General features: G+C 44.5%; 1 protein-coding gene across 3 annotated transcripts in view; it reads left to right on the plus strand.

The window, feature by feature from the left end:
• Positions 1-2128: 2128 nt before the first annotated feature.
• STXBP1 (syntaxin binding protein 1) overlaps positions 2129-20550 on the plus strand; it is a 42976-nt gene continuing 24554 nt past the window's right edge. The window contains exons 1-4 of one of the 3 annotated variants that reach the window (XM_073639890.1): positions 2129-2306; positions 18106-18155; positions 18490-18571; positions 19613-19689. In XM_073639890.1, coding sequence (XP_073495991.1) covers positions 2270-2306; positions 18106-18155; positions 18490-18571; positions 19613-19689 — 246 coding nt within the window. In that variant the 5' untranslated portion in view covers positions 2129-2269. Of the gene's footprint in view, positions 2307-2327; positions 2348-18105; positions 18156-18489; positions 18572-19612; positions 19690-20550 lie in introns of those variants that run through there. The other 2 variants (XM_073639891.1, XM_073639892.1) reach the window with 2 other exon arrangements.

Below are 20550 nucleotides of genomic sequence, written 5' to 3' on the forward strand. Positions count from 1 at the left end.
TATATTGATAGATCGGGCGATTCTGAATGCAGCGATACCAAATATGTGTATGTGGTTTTTTTTTATTATTATTTTATTTTGAATGGGGCGAAAGGGGGGTGATTTAAACTTTTTTTTTTTTAAATATTTTTAAAAACATTTTTTTTCAGAGGAGACTAGAAGCAGCACTTGTCTGATTGCCTCTGCTACATAGAGGTGATGAGCAGATCACCTCAATGTAGCAGAAATGGTCCTGTGCTATGAGCGCCGACCACTAGGTGGCGCTCATAGCGAGCAGTACATGACAACCACTGGGGTCTCCTGCAGACCCAGGGTTGTCATGCCCATGCATCAGTGACCCGCGATCACGTAACGGGGTCACCAATGGGCGGGGAAAGTGACGCGCTTCCGGCGCGGCGATGTTAAATGCCGCTGTCAGAGATTGACAGCGGCATTTAACATGTTAACAGCCACGGGTGGATCGCGATTCCACCCGCTGCTGTTGTGGGCACATATCAGCGGTAATAATCAGCTGACATGTGCCCGGTTCAGTGTGGGCCCAGCGCCGGAGCCCGCGCTGAACAGCGGGTGACAGCCTGGTGCGTACTAATACGCCACAGGCAGTAAAGGGGTTAATGCACACCTGAAACACACTGCTTCTTTGTGTAGCATCATGTGAAAGTTTAAAGAAATAAGCCAAGATATCAAGAAGAGAATTGTGGACTTGCATAAGTCTGGCTCATCCTTGGGTACAATTTCAAGATACCTGAAGGTGCCTCGTTCATCTGTACAAACAATTATACGCAAGTACAAACAAGATGGGAAAGTCCAGCCATCATACTGCTCAGGAAGGAGACGGGTTCTGCGTACCAGAGATGAACGTGCTTTGGTCCGACATGTGCATATCAACCCAAGGACAAAAGCAAAAGACCTTGTGAAGATGATGGAGGAAGCTGATAAGATTGTGTCAATATCCACAGTAAAACGAGTACTGTATCAACATGGGCTGAAAGGCCACTCTGCCAGGAAGAAGCCATTACTCCAAAAGAAACATAAAAAAGCCAGATTAATGTTTGCAAATGGACACAGGGACAAAGACCTTCATTTTTGGAGGCATGTTCTGTGGTCTGATGGAACTAAAATGCATCTTTTTGGGCATAATGACCATTGTTACGTTTGGAGGAAAAAGGGAGAAGCTTGGAAGCCTAAGAACACCATCCCTACTGTGAAACACGGGGGTGGCAGCATCATGTTGTGGGGTTGTTTTACTGCAGGAGGGACTGGTGCACTTCACAAAATTGATGGCATCATGAGAAAAGAAGATTATGTGGCAATACTGATGCAACATCTCAAGACATCAGCCAGGAAGTTAAAGCTTGGGCGGAAATGGGTCTTCCAAATGGACAATGACCCGAAGCATACTGCCAAAATGGTAACAAAGTGGTTTAAGGATAACAAAGTCCATGTTTTGGAGTGGCCATCACAAAGCCCTGATCTCAATCCTATTGAAAATGTATGGGCAAAGCTGAAAAGGCTGCGAGCAAGGCGACCTACAAACCTGGATCAGTTACACCAGTTTTGTCAGGAGGAATGCGCCCAAATTCCGACCAACTATTGTGAGAAGCTTGTGGAAGGATATCCCAAACGTGTGACCCAAGTCATTCAGTTTAAGGGCAATGGTACCAAATACTAATGAAATGTATGGAAACTTTTGACTTTGCAGTAAGTAATAAAAATGCCTTAAAACATTCTCTGTCTCTTATTATTCTGGCATTTGGCAAATATTAAAAATTATAGTAATCCTAACTGACCTAAAACGGGAAAAGTTTATTCTGATTTCATGTCAGATATTGAGAAAAACATGGAGATGTGTCTTTTTATATAGTGTATGTAAACTTCTGGTTTCAACTGTAGATAATAGATAGATATTGGATGGATAGATAGATCGAGGCTAGATAATAGATACAGGGTAAATAGATAGATGATAGATGGGTAACACAGTGCTGCTATGGGGGATGTGTAATCCATGACTCCAGTACAGGATGCTGCAGATGGAGATGATGGGGGCAGTAGTGTCCTCCTGGTGATGGCAGGGTGTTGGTACAGCTGTCACCCCTCCTGCTGCAGCACCCCTCCTCTCTGGTCAGCTGACAGCAGCCTCATCCTCCTCCCTCCATCCTCAGCCTCCTCCCTCCATCCTCAGCCTCCCCTCTACCTCCAGCTCTCTCCTCCCTCTGCCCTGCAGTCGATCTCTCTCTTGGATCGGATCTAGCTCTTGGACCGGGTCAGGATGGCACCCAGCGGGCTGAAGGCAGTGGTGGGAGAAAGTAAGCTGGACCCGGGCGCTGGAGGGTGGGCACAGATCCAGGTGCGGGGGGATAGCTGTGCGGGTCTGTGGCCGGGAGACCCCTCCCTGTGTCCTGCGGATGTGTCTGCAGCTGGCAGCAGCCTCTTGTCTCCTCTATGCCCATCCATCCTGCTGCTGCCCTCATCCCGGCCATGCACTCACCACCATCATGCCCTGTGGGTCTGCTGCAGCATCAGCCGTTCATCCGTGCCATCCCCGCCCTCCACACCAGTCTCCCCCTCCATCCCCGGATCACCCCACACTCCATTTTATCCTGCATTTATCTGTGCCCTAGATGATGCCAGGCGGTAAGTGATCATCCCTGGTGCTGGTATAAAATCCTACTACCACCCCCATCATCATCAATCATGCGACCTGACTCCTCCCATCACCCCCTCCTCATCCATGCCCATATATCTCCTCATTCCCAGCATCCCTCCTCATGCCTCGCTGCCCCCCACCCTAATCTCCAGGTGGTGTCCTAATGCTACAATGTATGGACACTGGTATCACCTGCAGACTGTTGCATGGCTCCCATCTGCTCATTGTACCATTATTACAAGCCCAAGGTGACTTCCCTTTAATACCAGCTGCTGCACAACCTCTTTTTTTAATAGGAAGTTAAAAAAAAGAATTAGTATATTTCTTATAAAACCCCAGCCGCTAAATTACCTTTTTTATCAGGAAGGTTTAGCTTCATTGACTAATATATATCTTATACTATCCCAGCTGCTGAAGAACCTCTTATTTATCAGGAAGGTGAAGCTTTATGGCCATTACTCATTGATTAATACTTGTCCTATAATACCTCAGCTGCTGAAGAAACTCTTCTTTTTTTTAACAGGAAGGTATGCTATGTCATGTTTATTGCTCATTGATTAAATTGAAGCTCTTTGCGCTATGAGGTTTTGCAGCTGCTGGAACCATGTAATTATAATATAAACAGATGGCACAACATGGCGATACTGAATAATTGCTGAGCATTGTGGATATCAGAATTAGAGGTGGACATAGACAATAGTGAAACATTTTGGTCCAAATTTTTTATGCCCTCATAGGCCCCTTTGCCCATAAAAGCACTTGTGCAATTACATAGGTAGCATTTGTGTGGTCTGTCCAACCCTATAATGGCCCCAGTGAAGTTACACAGCCTGCATGTATGGTGTATCCACCCATATAACACAGGTCGCATGTATGGTGTATCCACCCATATAACACAGGTCGCATGTATGGTGTATCCACCCATATAACACAGGTCGCATGTATGGTGTATCCACCCGTATAACACAGGTCGCATGTATGGTGTATCCACCCGTATAACACAGGTCGCATGTATGGTGTATCCACCCGTATAACACAGGTCGCATGTATGGTGTATCCACCCGTATAACACAGGTCGCATGTATGGTGTATCCACCCGTATAACACAGGTCGCATGTATGGTGTATCCACCCGTATAACACAGGTCGCATGTATGGTGTATCCACCCGTATAACACAGGTCGCATGTATGGTGTATCCACCCGTATAACACAGGTCGCATGTATGGTGTATCCACCCGTATAACACAGGTCGCATGTATGGTGTATCCACCCGTATAACACAGGTCGCATGTATGGTGTATCCACCCGTATAACACAGGTCGCATGTATGATGTATCCACCCGTATAACACAGGTCGCATGTATGGTGTATCCACCCGTATAACACAGGTCGCATGTATGGTGTATCCACCCATATAACACAGGTAGTATGTATGGTATATCCACCCATATAACATAGGTAGCATGTATGGTATATCTACCCTTATACCACAGGCTGCATGTATGTTATGTCCACCCCTATAATGGCCCTTATGCAGTTATAGGTTTCACCAATGGTTTGTCTTCCCCTATAATATAAGACCCCTTGTGCTGATGTACAGGCTGCACTGATGGTAAGCCTTCCTCTTCCCCCTCTTGGGACCTTAGTGAGTTGCACAGGCTGCACCTATGGTATGTCTTACTGGTGAGTTGCGCAGGCTGCACCCATGGTATGGCTTCCTGGTGAGTTGCGCAGGCTGCACCTATGGTATGTCTTCTTGGTGAGTTGCGGAGGCTGCACCTATGGTATGTCTTCCTGGTGAGTTGCGCAGGCTGCACCCATGGTACGTCTTTCTGGTGAGTTGCGCAGGCTGCACCAATGGTACATCTTCCTGGTGAGTTGCGCAGGCTGCACTTATGGCACGTCTTCCTGGTGAGTTGTGCAGGCTGCACCTATGGTGTGTCTTCCTGGTGAGTTGTGCAGGCTGCACCTATGATATGTCTTCCTGGTCAGTTGCGCAGGCTGCACCCATGGTATGTCTTCCTGGTGAGTTGTGCAGGCTGCACCTATGGTGTGTCTTCCTGGTGAGTTGCGCAGGCTGCACCCATGGCATGTCTCCCTGGTGAGTTGCGCAGGCTGCACCTATGGTATGTCTTCCTGGTGAGTTGCGCAGGCTGCACCCATGGTACGTCTTTCTGGTGAGTTGCGCAGGCTGCACCAATGGTACATCTCCCTGGTGAGTTGCGCAGGCTGCACTTATGGCACGTCTTCCTGGTGAGTTGCGCAGGCTGCACCCATGGTATGTCTTCCTGGTGAGTTGTGCAGGCTGCACCTACGGTATGTCTTCCTGGCGAGTTGCGCAGGCTGCACCCATGGTATGTCTTCCTGGTGAGTTGCACAGGCTGCACCTATGGTATGTCTTCCTGGTGAGTTGCACAGGCTGCACCTATGGTATGTTTTCCTGGTGAGTTGCGCAGGCTGCACCTACGGTATGTCTACCTGGTGAGTTGCGCAGGCTGCACTTATGGTATGTCTTCCTGGTGAGTTGCACTGGCTGCACCTATGGTATGTCTTCCTGGTGAGTTGCGCAGGCTGCACCTATGATATGTCTTCTTGGTGAGTTGCGCAGGCTGCACCCATGGTATGTCTTCCTGGTGAGTTGCGCAGGCTGCACCTATGATATGTCTTCCTGGTGAGTTGCGCAGGCTGCACTTATGGTATGCCTTCCTGGTGAGTTGCACAGGCTGCGCCTACGGTATGTCTTCCTGGTGAGTTGCGCAGGCTGCACCCATGGTATGTCTTCCTGGTGAGTTGCACAGGCTGCACCTATGGTATGTCTTCCTGGTGAGTTGCGCAGGCTGCACCTATGATATGTCTTCCTGGTGAGTTGTGCAGGCTGCACCTATGGTATGTCTTCCTGGTGAGTTGCGCAAGCTGCACTTATGGTATGTCTTCCTGGTGAGTTGCACAGGCTGCACCTATGGTATATTTTCCTGGTGAGTTGCGCAGGCTGCACCTATGGTATGTCTTCCTGGTGAGTTGTGCAGGCTGCACCCATAGAATGTCTTCCTGGTGAGTTGCGCAGGCTGCACCTATGGTATGTCTTCCTGGTGAGTTACGCAGGCTGCACCTACGGTATGTCTTCCTGGTGAGTTGCGCAGGCTGCACTTATGGTATGTCTTCCTGGTGAGTTGCGCAGGCTGCACCCATGGTATGTCTTCCTGGTGAGTTGCGCAGGCTGCACCCATGGTATGTCTTCCTGGTGAGTTGCACAGGCTGCACCTATGATATGTCTTCCTGGTGAGTTGCGCAAGCTGCACCTATGGCCTGTCTTCCTGGCGAGTTGCACAAGCTGCACCTATGGTATATTTTCCTGGTGAGTTGCGCAGGCTGCACCTATGGTATGTCTTCCTGGTGAGTTGCGCAGGCTGCACCCATGGCATGTCTCCCTGGTGAGTTGCGCAGGCTGCACCTATGGTATGTCTTCCTGGTGAGTTGCGCAGGCTGCACCCATGGTACGTCTTTCTGGTTAGTTGCGCAGGCTGCACCAATGGTACATCTCCCTGGTGAGTTGCGCAGGCTGCACTTATGGCACGTCTTCCTGGTGAGTTGCGCAGGCTGCACCCATGGTATGTCTTCCTGGTGAATTGTGCAGGCTGCACCTACGGTATGTCTTCCTGGCGAGTTGCGCAGACTGCACCCATGGTATGTCTTCCTGGTGAGTTGCACAGGCTGCACCTATGGTATGTCTTCCTGGTGAGTTGCACAGGCTGCACCTATGGTATGTTTTCCTGGTGAGTTGCGCAGGCTGCACCTACGGTATGTCTACCTGGTGAGTTGCGCAGGCTGCACTTATGGTATGTCTTACTGGTGAGTTGCACTGGCTGCACCTATGGTATGTCTTCCTGGTGAGTTGCGCAAGCTGCACTTATGGTATGTCTTCCTGGTGAGTTGCACAGGCTGCACCTATGGTATATTTTCCTGGTGAGTTGCGCAGGCTGCACCTATGGTATGTCTTCCTGGTGAGTTGTGCAGGCTGCACCCATAGAATGTCTTCCTGGTGAGTTGCGCAGGCTGCACCTATGGTATGTCTTCCTGGTGAGCTACGCAGGCTGCACCTACGGTATGTCTTCCTGGTGAGTTGCGCAGGCTGCACTTATGGTATGTCTTCCTGGTGAGTTGCGCAGGCTGCACCCATGGTATGTCTTCCTGGTGAGTTGCGCAGGCTGCACCCATGGTATGTCTTCCTGGTGAGTTGCACAGGCTGCACCTATGATATGTCTTCCTGGTGAGTTGCGCAAGCTGCACCTACGGCCTGTCTTCCTGGCGAGTTGCACAAGCTGCACCTATGGTATATTTTCCTGGTGAGTTGCGCAGGCTGCACCTATGATATGTCTTCCTGGTGAGTTGCGCAGGCTGCACCTATGATATGTCTTCCTGGTGAGTTGCGCAGGCTGCACCTATGGTATGTCTTCCTGGTGAGTTGCGCAGGCTGCACCCATGGCATGTCTCCCTGGTGAGTTGCGCAGGCTGCACCTATGGTATGTCTTCCTGGTGAGTTGCGCAGGCTGCACCCATGGTACGTCTTTCTGGTGAGTTGCGCAGGCTGCACCAATGGTACATCTCCCTGGTGAGTTGCGCAGGCTGCACTTATGGCACGTCTTCCTGGTGAGTTGCGCAGGCTGCACCCATGGTATGTCTTCCTGGTGAATTGTGCAGGCTGCACCTACGGTATGTCTTCCTGGCGAGTTGCGCAGACTGCACCCATGGTATGTCTTCCTGGTGAGTTGCACAGGCTGCACCTATGGTATGTCTTCCTGGTGAGTTGCACAGGCTGCACCTATGGTATGTTTTCCTGGTGAGTTGCGCAGGCTGCACCTACGGTATGTCTACCTGGTGAGTTGCGCAGGCTGCACTTATGGTATGTCTTACTGGTGAGTTGCACTGGCTGCACCTATGGTATGTCTTCCTGGTGAGTTGCGCAGGCTGCACCTATGATATGTCTTCCTGGTGAGTTGCGCAGGCTGCACCCATGGTATGTCTTCCTGGTGAGTTGCGCAGGCTGCACCTATGATATGTCTTCCTGGTGAGTTGCGCAGGCTGCACTTATGGTATGCCTTCCTGGTGAGTTGCACAGGCTGCGCCTACGGTATGTCTTCCTGGTGAGTTGCGCAGGCTGCACCCATGGTATGTCTTCCTGGTGAGTTGCACAGGCTGCACCTATGGTATGTCTTCCTGGTGAGTTGCGCAGGCTGCACCTATGATATGTCTTCCTGGTGAGTTGCGCAGGCTGCACCTATGGTATGTCTTCCTGGTGAGTTGCGCAAGCTGCACTTATGGTATGTCTTCCTGGTGAGTTGAACAGGCTGCACCTATGGTATGTCTTCCTGGTGAGTTGCGCAGGCTGCACTTATGGTATGTCTTCCTGGTGAGTTGCACAGGCTGCACCTATGGTATGTGTTCCTGGTGAGTTGCGCAGGCTGCACCTATGATATGTCTTCCTGGTGAGTTGCGCAGGCTGCACCTATGGTATGTCTTCCTGGTGAGTTGCGCAGGCTGCACCCATGGTATGTCTTCCTGGTGAGTTGCGCAGGCTGCACCCATGGTATGTCTTCCTGGTGAGTTGCGCAGGCTGCACCTACAGTATGTCTTCTCCGGTACAGAATACTATGACAATCATTGGACTCCCACGTCTTATTTGCTTTCTCCACAAAAATCGCAGGTCCTGAGGCGGGTTACACAGATGTTCTGCTTGTCCATAATTTATGAGATGGGAAGCACATATTCAGTGTAATGATATTGTGTGTAGATGACAAGATTGTGTCATTTCCCGCACCGCCGTCACTACTTGGCACTGACGATGACCTGTCGTCTGAGCTCCGTACCATAAAAGAGTGACATAAAGGGGTATTTCAGATTTAGCAAATAAATCTCATTTAATGTACAATAAAATGTAATACAATTCTTTTCATATACTTTGTGCATCAATTTGTTATGGTCTCAAGACCTCTGCTTGCTGTCATTAAATCTGATGTAATCTGTGGAGGAACCCTCCCTCAAGTGTTAGATACTCCCACAGCACTCCCGGAGGAGAAAATAGGTATTACACAGTCAGTTGGAATCAGTGAGCTGTCATTATAATGTATGCGTTTATTCGGTACTCTTTGCAGCTATTTTCGGCTATGGTTAATGGATGAGGGTCTTGAATAAAGATCTGACCCCCTCTATTAAAGGGATACTCTCATCTCAGATATTTTAGGCATATCCAGTGCCCCTATCTCGAGATTGCTTTCTTTTATTAACTTGCTCCAGAAATATTACTCAGGAATAGAGATGAGACCAATATCTATCATAAATTGCCATAAATGTCTTGGATTAGAATACCCCTTTAACTCATACAACCCCTTTAAAGGATAGCAATGGATTGTGGGAGCTCAGGTGACAGTTTACACATTTAAACACAATTGGCTTAGTCACATGTCTGACAATGGGGCAGAGCTAAGCTGCTGTCAGCAGACGTTTGCAGCAATAGAAAAAGAAAACATAAAATAAATCAAAATCAATACAAAAAAAGTTGTATTCTAATTATCAGATTCCCTTAAAGGGACTGTATCATCACAAAATTACCTATTTTTGTGTTACATGTATTTTTTTTCCCCATTTTTTTCACAATCTCTATTTTTTTAAAAAAAAAGTAATCTTGCAGTTTTCATACTGGCCACTGGGGCTTTTTTAGACCTATACTTCCTGCTCTTTCAGGAAGAGTTTACAGCAGTCTCCTAATCAGCAGAGGCAGGATTACAAAGACTGATAACACCTCTATACACAGCTGTTAACACAGGATCCACCATTCACTAAGGTCACATCACAGCTGACCCTGCTTCCCCCTCCCTTTACACTTTTGCACATGCTCATTTGATGCTTTAAAAGATAGGCTCATCTTCTGACCTTTGTGGCTAATGTATATGTGCGTTTCCTGAAAGAAAAGGAAGTTAGGGTCTAAAATAGCCCCAGTGGCCAGTGTGAAAATTGCAAGATTTCTCATTTTTATTTTTAACAATTTGTGTTGTGAAAAAAAAAAGCCAAAAATGTAAAAAAAAATGTATTCAACAAAAAAACACATTTAAATATTAGGTCATTTTCTGAAAACACATTCCCCTTAAGACAAAACTGTCTAATTTATTACAGAAATGTTATCAGAATTTCACTTGCATAAATGAATGCACATATGACAGAATCAACCCCATTCAGGTATATGGAATGGCTTTTTTTCATGTCGAGATCGGAACACCCCTTTAATATTTAAAAAAAAATAACACCAAAAAAAAAAGCTTGGCTTAAAAGTAAGGGTATGTGCACACATTCAGTATTTGTAGGAAATTTTTCAGCTGCACAAACCAGAGTGTTGGCAGGAAAAAATCTGTGCAAAATATGTGCAAGAGTTTTTTCTTGTGTATTTTTTCCATTCATTAGAATGGGTCAAAAATGCTGCAAAAATGCTGAAAGAATTGACATGCTGCAGATTTGAAAAAAAACTCTTTTGTTCAGACCTGGAGGAAAAAAATGTAGCGTGTGCATGAGATTTCAGTAATCCCATTCACTTTGCTGGTACTGTAAAATACTGTGTTTTTTTCCATGGGAAAAAAAACACAGAAAAGGGCAATGTGTGAACAGACCCTAAGAATGTTTTTTCACATTCCCTAGACATTTATGATACGTACTCCACATTTTAGTCTCAGGTCTCCTTTGGAGGGGATCTGATCTCCGGACGCTTCTAAATTAGAAGCAGTTATCAGTTAGCGGTGTGGTGCGAGTCTGGCATCTGACGACCCTTTCTATGTCATTGATCAGGTACATGAACAGGGGTTTGATTAGGGGCGTAGGTATAAGGGGTGCAGAAGTACCGATCACACCTGGGCATTGTTCTGATCCTACTTTTGGGATCCCCACCGATCTATAGAACATGGGTTTCCATCACCCGTTAATCTGTATCGGGAATGACTTGAGCAGCGCCATCGCATGATCGTCACCATTCCATTTATACCTATGGGACAAGCGATGTATTAGGTCTTCTCCGAAGGTCACACAGACTTAGATTAAAAATTTGAAGCCGTGTACAGCCATGCCACTCCAATCCGAACCCAACGCAGGGAGCAGGAAAGGTGGATCTGAAAATGTTGGGAGTCCCAGCAGTCAGTCATTTATCACTTATCCTGTGCTAACCTGCCTCCGTGACCTCTGTCTATTTGTCTGAATGACATTACTGAAAACTGAGCAGAAGATGAATTCTGTAATTTACTAGAGGAGGAATATGACGGCAGCTGGAATGTGACGCCCATGTGTAAAATGATATTGTGGGTGACGCCATTGTGACTATGAAGAAGGCCCCCGGAGCAATGTATGGAGGCCTCTATTAGGCTGGGTTCACACAAAACAGGTTTGCATCAAATTTTTTTTATAAAAGGATGTATTCATTTATTGATTTCCTTTTTTTTTGTCTTTCATTGTACGGGCTGCTTTGTAGGTAGACAATACAGGAACAGCTGCGTCCTCTCCACAACACAATCATATTACCCTCCATCAACCCCATTAATGACGGACTGTAAGCGGTTAATCAGCTTGCGCTCAGAGGACAGAGCAATTAATCACTTATATAGGGCCTTCCCTTCACTCTGCATTCATGGCCGCCTCAAATAACACTGCGCAATGCCAGCATTTCTTACAAGGAGCAATGGCAGCATTTCTTACAAGGAGTTTGCCCCTCGGCTGCATGTAACATGATGTGGTTTGATCTATAATTTGAGCAGGGTTCAGACAAGCGTTTTTTAGGTACGTGTGCTGTCCGGGCTAACATCGGACGGCACTCAGACCAATGTTATTCAATAGGGCTGTACAGATGATGGACCGAGTGTCCGTGTGAAAGAAATTGCTGCATGCACAAGTCTCTTCCGTATTTCGGATGAGACTTGCCCATTCAAGTCTATGGGAGCGCAGAAAAAAATGGATCCCATATGGATCAGCCATATTGCATATGTTTTTTTTTTACAGATACATTGCCATTATTAACATAGGAAACTGTATTTGGTCAATTTTATTAACCGTTGATGCACAGTATAAAAACCGGAGGTAAAAAAACTGACAATATGGATCAAAATCGTCTCGTCTGAACCCGGCCTAAGGGCTTGTTCAGACGGACGTATAGTCGGTCCATGCACTATCCTTGTGTACTACATGCGGAGAGCTCATGGAGCCATTGTAGCCGGTGTGCCAATGCACATGGCCGACTTTCCACGTGGACTGATTGTCTGCGTGTAAAGGAACGGAGCCAGTCACGTCCTCAACTTGCGGTTGTGACTGGCCCGATTTTCAATACGGCAGTCCGCACCCGGTCTAAAGTAAGTGGCAAGTGTCCATCTCTGTCCACACAATATGGCTGCAGACAAAATAGACATATTTTGAAATGTGAAGGGGCTTTCTTAGGCCACTTTCACACGTTCAGTATTTTACAGCCATATATGGAAGCTAAAACCAGCAGTGGAACAATCAGAGGAAAAGTATAATAGATTTTTTTTTTTGTGCCATTTTTTCTTCCATTTTTTTAATTCTTTTTTTTTAAATTTTTTATTAAATAATTTTTTTAATATGGAAATATAAGAAGCACTACACACTACGGCACATATTTATGAAGACTTTGTAAGGCCTCATTCAGACATCTATTTTTCACTTATTTGTTTTTTTTTCCCCATATATTTCATGAATAAAACATGTACCATAATAGTCTATGGAACTGTCCACATATCAGGGTTTTTTTTTGTGGATTATGCAAATGTATTTTCGGCCTGAGTGGTGTCCGTGTCGGACCGCATGCGGTATGCTGTAATTTATTACTTTTTTTTGTTTTTCGCGGCTCATGTCACTTTTATTTAGAAAAATGGACGGGACTTAGTAGAAGTGACGGGGCCAATTTACAATAATTAAGTCCAGATTATGGGGGAACTCATGGTGCAAATCTCCACCTCAGCAAACGATGCGCCTCAGTTGTTAAGAGGTGGGTGCCTTTTAATAAATTAGGCACCTCATACTCCAGCGTGCTTTTTTTAAAGACCTTTGTAAAGAATGGCGATCTTAATAAATCCCCCCCTCCCAGTTTTTCAGAATCCAGTACAGATATTAATATCTGATTATATAAAAATCTCTCTTAAAAATACAGTAAAAAAACACTATTGTCTGTTACCAATAGCAACCAATCACAGCAAAGCTTTCATTTTTCCAAAGCAGCTTTAGAAATGAAAGCTGCGCTGTGATTGGCTGCTAGGAGCAACAGACTGAGTTTTACAATTTTGTATGAAACCATGTAGGCCCAAACTTTAATAGGGGATTCCTTTAAGTAAATTGAAGTTAACAATAACCACATTTATGGCATATTTATACCCAAACTCTTATGGATGCTTCAATAAGACTCTTCTAGTCCAGTCAGACTGTGAGGCCTTACAATATACATATAGCGCACGCTATGCCAAAGAGCATTGGAAGGGGCGCCATGGTAAAAAATATAATAATGGTCTAAAAAAATTACATTCTTCATGCAAAGGAGTTATTACAGTTATGGGATGACGAGAAGGGCAATAGTGGGAATTTGACATGCCTGATAAGCATTGGATGGTGTGTGGTAAAAAGAAAAAAATCATCTTCTGTAAAAGGCCCTGAAAACTCTATTCTCCAGCCGTTACAATGGGCAGGGAACATGTCCGTCACTCACTATGCCAGTAAATGGATTTACCCACGTCTGCTGAGCTGGATAATGTAGGGCACTCCGATTGATTGGGCAGAGTTTAGTTCAGATTAACTACTAAAACAATTAACGTGGGTTTATCCGGGTAATTTAATTCTGGCTTTTAACTAGCAATGTGTCCATTTTTGGCACGGAGCGACTGTTTGATTTTACACATTTTAATTTTTTTCCTATTATTATTTTTTTTTTAGGAACAAGTGAATATAACATAATCCCCATTCTCCTAGCCTTCACCATGCTAAATCTCCCTCTGCAAAGGCATCAGTATTCACACACGCCATAGTTTGTGAAGCTATAGGGTGTGAAAATTGTAAGAAATTGATTTTCCTGAAATTATTAAAAAGAAAAAAAAAGCTGCAAAAAACAGTATGTGAACCAAGTCTAGGGGGCCTGGATGCCAAATTTTTTAAGAGGCGCACTCTGTACAAACTAGAAACCTACACCTACTATCAGCAGATGTAGCTTTGTTCAGTTTACATCAATTTCTGGAGTAAATTATAGTAAATTTTTCAGTCCGCGGAAGGCTCCTCTACTTAAGTCCACTTTTCTTGGCAATTCACCAATTTCACCAAAGTGGTGCAAAAAGCCTAAAACAACAAAAAGTTGTAAACTTTAATGCAGTATGGCATGCACCAGAATGTGCAATTTTGGTAGACATGAAAACTGTCTACCTAAATTGGATAATAAATGCCCCCCATAGTTTGTACTGTGATTTTAATTTTTGCCTATGAATAAATAATAATTCGGACATGTCAAAGTTATACTTCAGAAGTTTTAATTCAGGGTAGGACCAGCTCCAGGTTTATGTGGACCCTTGAAGAACAGAGTTAATTGATCCCTCTTGACTTCCGATTTTTTTTTCCGCCTTCCATGAGCTATAGGTTTTTCTTTTTTGGGTTGATAGAGTTGTAGCAGGGCTTATTTTGCGATAAGACATTTTGATCTTTTTTATTCCTTTTGGGGGTAAACAAGTGACCAAAAAACAGCGATTCGGCCTATTTGATTTTTTTTGTTTTCATTCATTTTGGCGTTCACTGTATGGAATAAATATATAATTTGGTTAGTTCAGATCTTAATCATACAGTGTACCCCGACAAATCTACCCTCCTCGTCCTTGAAAGAATCAATACATTTGAAGGGGATTTTCTTATGAACTAAGAGACTAATCCCCCTCGAGTAATTAGAAAAGACGGAGTATACACTGAACCCGATCCATGATCTATGTAACACACCACCGGAATCATGCGTCATGTGTCTCTTGCAACTAATGCAGCATTGGATTTCTTAATATGTTCAAAGATCGCAAGCCTTTTGGAGTTGCCTCTCATACTGCGGATATTCCACGAAAGACACTTAGCTTCTAAACCCATTTAGAAAGGAGGGAAAAATACCATCTCATATTATTGACTCTGCATCAGCCACCAGGGCAGACCAACTTAGATTCAACCAATAAAGCATGCTCTTAAACACCAAGATAATACCCCCCACCCAGAAACATGCCCACTCCCCTAATTTTCGTAAACCTACCCTTACCCTACCCTAAGGGTTGGGGCTCAAAATCACACCATGTCTTCCAATCTGCTCCCATGCTGAGTGTGATCAAAAATATAGCACCGTTAAAGAAACACTCTCATCAAGCAACAGAGCTCCCCCAGATTATGAACCCATCCATCTCTCAAGAACGCATGGTCCAAGACTTATAATATAAAATATCCCAAACTTTCAGACACTGAGGTGCAACATTTTTTGTCTGTAAGCAGGCCAAGATTTTTTAAAGTAAGCGTCAATAAACTAAGACCCTCCATCTCTCCTTTCCTGATGGATCTGATGCTCATGAGTGTCCATCCATCTGTGGGCATCCTTTGGATTTTCAAAAAATGTAGTAGTCCTCAAGCCAACCACCCTCAATTTAGCCGATAAATAATATAATACTGTACTCCCAATGCTCACAATATTCTTTTTATATCCAAGAACATAGCCCTCTTGCTCTGTACATCCACCAAAAAAACTGGAAACAAGGACATTTTTTGAACTCCGGCACTAATAACTTGTATCTCCTTGAGCCTTTCTCAAAATAATGTCCTGATCCTTGAAGAGGAGAATTTTTTATTAGGATCTACAGTATCTTGGAGGTCTACCCACTGGCCCCTTATGGGGACCCTATGGGCCCTCTCTCCCGCAACCAAGGGAGAAAGAGTCTCTTTTCCAAATGTGTCCCGCAGCTATTTCTCAAAAAAAACAACTCAGGGTCACTCCCCTCCACTTTCTCCGGAACCCAAACCTGTCTTATATTATTGCGTTTTTGATGGTTCTTAAGGTCATCCACTTTAGCCAGTAATGCCGTCATCGCCTGAGAGTGACTTTGGATATTTCTGTGGATAGGGGGCAACGCACCCTCAAACTCCCCTACTCTCCCTTCAACAGCCGTGGTGCACTCCGCCACCTTTTGGACATCTTGCCGGATTATAGAAATGGTCTCCTGGATTTAGCCAACCTGTCCAGTCAGTGAATCCAGCTTGGAGTTGCTTTTGGTAACTGCATTAAATACTTCTAGCAGGGATATTCCATCAGGATTAGTTACTTTTCCCTTAGAAGAGTTTACTGCCTTGGGAGACTCCTGAGAAGGCCGGGCCAGCATAGGAGGACTGTCATCCACCTCTTCCTCAACAGCTTAGGGCTGATACTGGGATCCTGTGGGGGATGGAGCTTGTGCCCCCTGCAGATGTGACTCTGATCCCTGCTGCCCCGAAGTACTAGGAGACGCATTATGGGCAAACTTTCCCAGCCTTGCTGCAATGTCCCCAGAGACATCTCTTTGCCTCTTCCCCCTAGGCATTCTGGTGCCATCTTGGGATCCAGCATATAGTCCACCATCCTCCTGACCCAATCTTTTCGTGCGGGTCATTTCCACTTCAGGCACACACACACCTTCTCTTTTGCAGGAGAATCTGTCAGGCACATATCAGACGTGATTAGTTCGGATCTAGCTCCAATAACAGAGGTTAGATTTCCGATGCCGGCTGTATAACACAGCTTACACCCCTGCTGTATGGTGCTCCTGAGTCTGCTTCATATATGCTGTGCATACAGTGCCCGGTGGATCTCCCAGACACCATGGGCATGGCACTTGCCCGGGTAGACCCTGGTGGTGCCCTGCAGCCTTCACAGTTCTGTCAGATGAAACTCTTCCGTCTGACAGAATTGTGACGGCTGCAGCTGATCAGTGTCCACTGATAGGCTGCAGCGGTTACATGATATAACAATGTCATGAGAGCATCGGGAAAGGTGCCCTTTAGGGAATAGTATTCTGTGTTTTTTTTTACATGAAGCACTGTCACATTTAAGAAGGGGTTGTCCAGTAGTGGACGACCCCTTTAATGATAAGAAAATATACTGTAAGCTCCATGGCTCCCTCTAGTGGTGGCTGCAGGTGGACAGAATTGTCTGTGCAGGAGATTTGGAGCTCTGTATTTTTCACATTGCTTGATTTGAGCCAATTTATAATACAGGAGTGTCAGGTATAATTTTTGTATGTAGGCGAAATTCATCCTTAGTAGGAATATTACCCTAAAATAATAAGCCCACTGAGATACCCAGCTGCATTGTAAATTGTAGCGTAGAGAAATTCAATGTCATTTCTAGTTTGTGTGGGAGGAACACGGAGTCAGGATGAGAAAGAACGAGGCCATACATTAGCATATCTCCACAGCAAAATGCCAGAAATGTGACCTTCTCTATACTGTATTACGGTAGATGGCGAAACTTGTGCCCGGGATGCCGGACTATTCTACCCACGTTTTATCCATTCTCCTATCTTCATCCATTATGGATCACTGATATGATGTAGCAGAAAAACAATGCAATTGAGGACCTATCATCAGGATTTGGTGGGAGTCACACCCGGTATCCCCACAGATCAGCTGTTATTAGCTGGATATAGACATTGAACTGCACTTCACAGCTCCATCCATTCAATGTCTGCGACAGGGTACTGCAGATCAAGGATAGGTCATTTATAAAATATATGACCTGACAACCCATTTAATTATTTGGATGTATGGAAAAAAGCAGGGAATTTGGAACTTTGTATCACAAAAGAAGTGATAAAGAGTTTTGGACTTATGTAGAGTAAAAAAAAACTTTTGTAGCACTGTGATGGCACTGTTTATGGGAGGCGGTCTCATGGCACTGTTTATGGGAGGCAGTCTTATGGCACTGTTTATGGCGGGGACCTTGAGGGCACTGTTTCTGGAGGAGGCTGATTGCACAGCTTATAATGGAGCACTCTTATTGACCTGTTTATTGTGGAGACCCCGATGACATTGTTAATTAGTAACACTCTGATGGTTGTTTATGAAGTGGCACTCTAATGGCACTGTTTATGGGGTAGCATTCTTGTGGCACTATCTATAAGGGGCAGTCTACTGGCACTACTTATGGGGTGGCATCTTGATGGCACTATTTATTAGGGGCAGTCTTATGACACTATTTATGGCATTCTGATTGTACTGTTTATGAAGGGCACTCTAATGGCATGGGTTGGCACTGTGATGGCACTGTTAATGGAGACACAATGACTGACAGATATTGTTTGTGTTGGTATAACATTATAGATTTAGCACTTAGTATGTATAATACACATCTCAGTTGCCTCTTTGATATGACCACAATCGGTTTCTCTTGCAGAGATCATGCACGATGTGATCCGGAAGGTTAAGAAGAAAGGAGAGTGGAAGGTGAGTCTTTTCGTAACGTTTTAATTAAGAGACTGGTATTGTGGGGTCATTTACTACAACTACCCTGATTTCCAGAAACAAAGAGCGTTATACATTAATCAGACCACTTTGACACCGCACAGAGCTTTCTGCTACTGGAAATCTAACATCAATTTTCATATGGCTTGAACGTGTCCTCTCTCCAGTAGCAGAAGTCTCTAAGCAGTGCCAAAGGGGTTTGATTGCTGTATAGAGCCCTTATATTCTGGAAATTAGTGTTGGACTGAACGTTTCACTGCTATGTGACTTGAGTTTTTCTTCAGCTTTTTGTAATGTTGTCATCCCGTTCCCGCAGGTGCTGGTGGTGGATCAGCTCAGTACACGCATGTTGTCCTCCTGCTGCAAGATGACTGACATTATGACGGAGGGAATTACAAGTGAGTGGTGGCATAAGATGACAGGGACACGTTTTTGTATTAAATGTATTTAAAAAAAATTGTCAACTTTTTTTTTAATATCATGATCTTCATTAAAAAAATATATATATATATATGTGTGTATATATATGTGTATAATTTTGCCGTTTTCATACTGGCCATTGGGGCTTTTTAGACACATACTTCCTATACTTTCAGGAACAGTTTTCAGCATGCTTTGTATCATCAGAGGCAAGAACACAATGACTGATAACACCTATATACACAGCTGATAACACAGGATCCACCAATCACAATGGACGATGTCACCGATGACCTTGCTCCTTTTCCCTCCACAATGACTTTTGCACTCGCTCATTAGATGCGTCGATACAAAAGATAGTGTCATGGGTCTTACCATTGTGGCTAATGTACATGTGTTGTTTCCTGAAACAACAAAAAGAAAAACAGTGACAATTGTGAAAATTGTAGTATTTCATTTTATTATTTTTAAATTGTGATATGGAAAAAAAAATATTTCCACATGTTTTTGAAGGTACTATTAACACAAAAATCATTTTCTGATGATGGCTTCCCTTTAAAAAGACGGAAAGTGCGACATTGCAAGTTTTTTGTTGGCAAAGACAGGTCTCCCTCACTTTTCTAAGAGATCAAGGGAGAGAACTTGATTGGCACATTAAGGCCAAAGTCGGATGTCTATGAAACACGGTCTTAGCACGGACTGTTATTCATGGACTGGCTGCGGGACTCCTGACCCAAATTTGACAAGTTAATATATTATTATAAGGCTGTCACGTTCAGGTCAGGGGACCCGTGGACAGTACGGGTGTTGCGATTCGTACACGACAGTGTTTCATGGACCTCCGAATTCGACCTAAGAAGTTGAGTAGTGGGCACAGGCTTACACTCTATTACACTTTCTAAAGCATCAGACTTAAAGGGACACAGCCTGATCACAGTTTAGCCAGTCATACTGTGTATGGTCTCCAACATCATTAGCAAACAATTTTTCTAATTTTCATACAATTTTTTATTTTCCAGTTGTTGAAGACATTAACAAGCGGAGGGAACCGCTTCCTAGCCTGGAGGCCGTGTATTTGATCACACCCTCTGAAAAGGTAAAATAACACAGTACATAATAACCTGACAATAACAGGTTAATGTAGCCTCCGGTCTGTGCTCAGAACATATAAGAGAAAATTACAGTATATTATACTTACAGGGGTTTTCCTATCTTATATAGTGATGCCGTATCTGTGTCCTTCAATGAAGGCTCAGAGAAAGAGATTGTACAATGAGTACCCCAAATCTTCTTTTTTCTTATCGCTATATTGGGGGACGCAGCATGGTTTCCTGTGTCCCCCAATGAAGGCTCCGAGAAAATATTTTGGGTACTCACTATAAAATCTCTTTTACTCAACATGAAATGGATGCAGCTCATTCATTCTGTCTGTGATATGCCATCACATTATAACATGGCAATACCCCTTTAAACAGAATTGTAGTACTGAGGATGGGACTGTCATTTCTGTATAGGGTCATGGACTGTGGTTCCAGGTAGCGGTGGTTTACATACTGCTTGTTCATAGGTGGCCATTCACATTTGATTGCTTAAATAACTATTAAATGAACATCCGCCTGATGAACCCTGGTTACACCAATAAAGCCATACACATGTAGTCCATTACAATCTTTCATACATGTCAAAGGACACAAAAGACAAACGATCCATCTGGGAATGTTTTTCCACAGAAAAATCTTTTGCGGATTATTACTACTGCAGCCAATCAGTGGCACCTGATTGGCTGCAGCACTCAGGCAACAGAAAAGGAAGCCTGGACTAGTGCTTTAAAATGGCATGGCCGAAAATTGCAGCTGTCGACTATCTGAGTTTCGTAAATTGCTTATAGGGTTACGGTTGCATCGTAAGCGCCACTTCTGAACTGATCCTTACATTGTTTTGGTTCTCCATTTTGTCT

The sequence above is a fragment of the Phyllobates terribilis genome, unplaced genomic scaffold (assembly GCF_046119375.1).
Source record: "Phyllobates terribilis strain yellow unplaced genomic scaffold, ASM4611937v1 Scaffold_7__3_contigs__length_470593459, whole genome shotgun sequence".
Taxonomy (NCBI): domain Eukaryota; kingdom Metazoa; phylum Chordata; class Amphibia; order Anura; family Dendrobatidae; genus Phyllobates; species Phyllobates terribilis.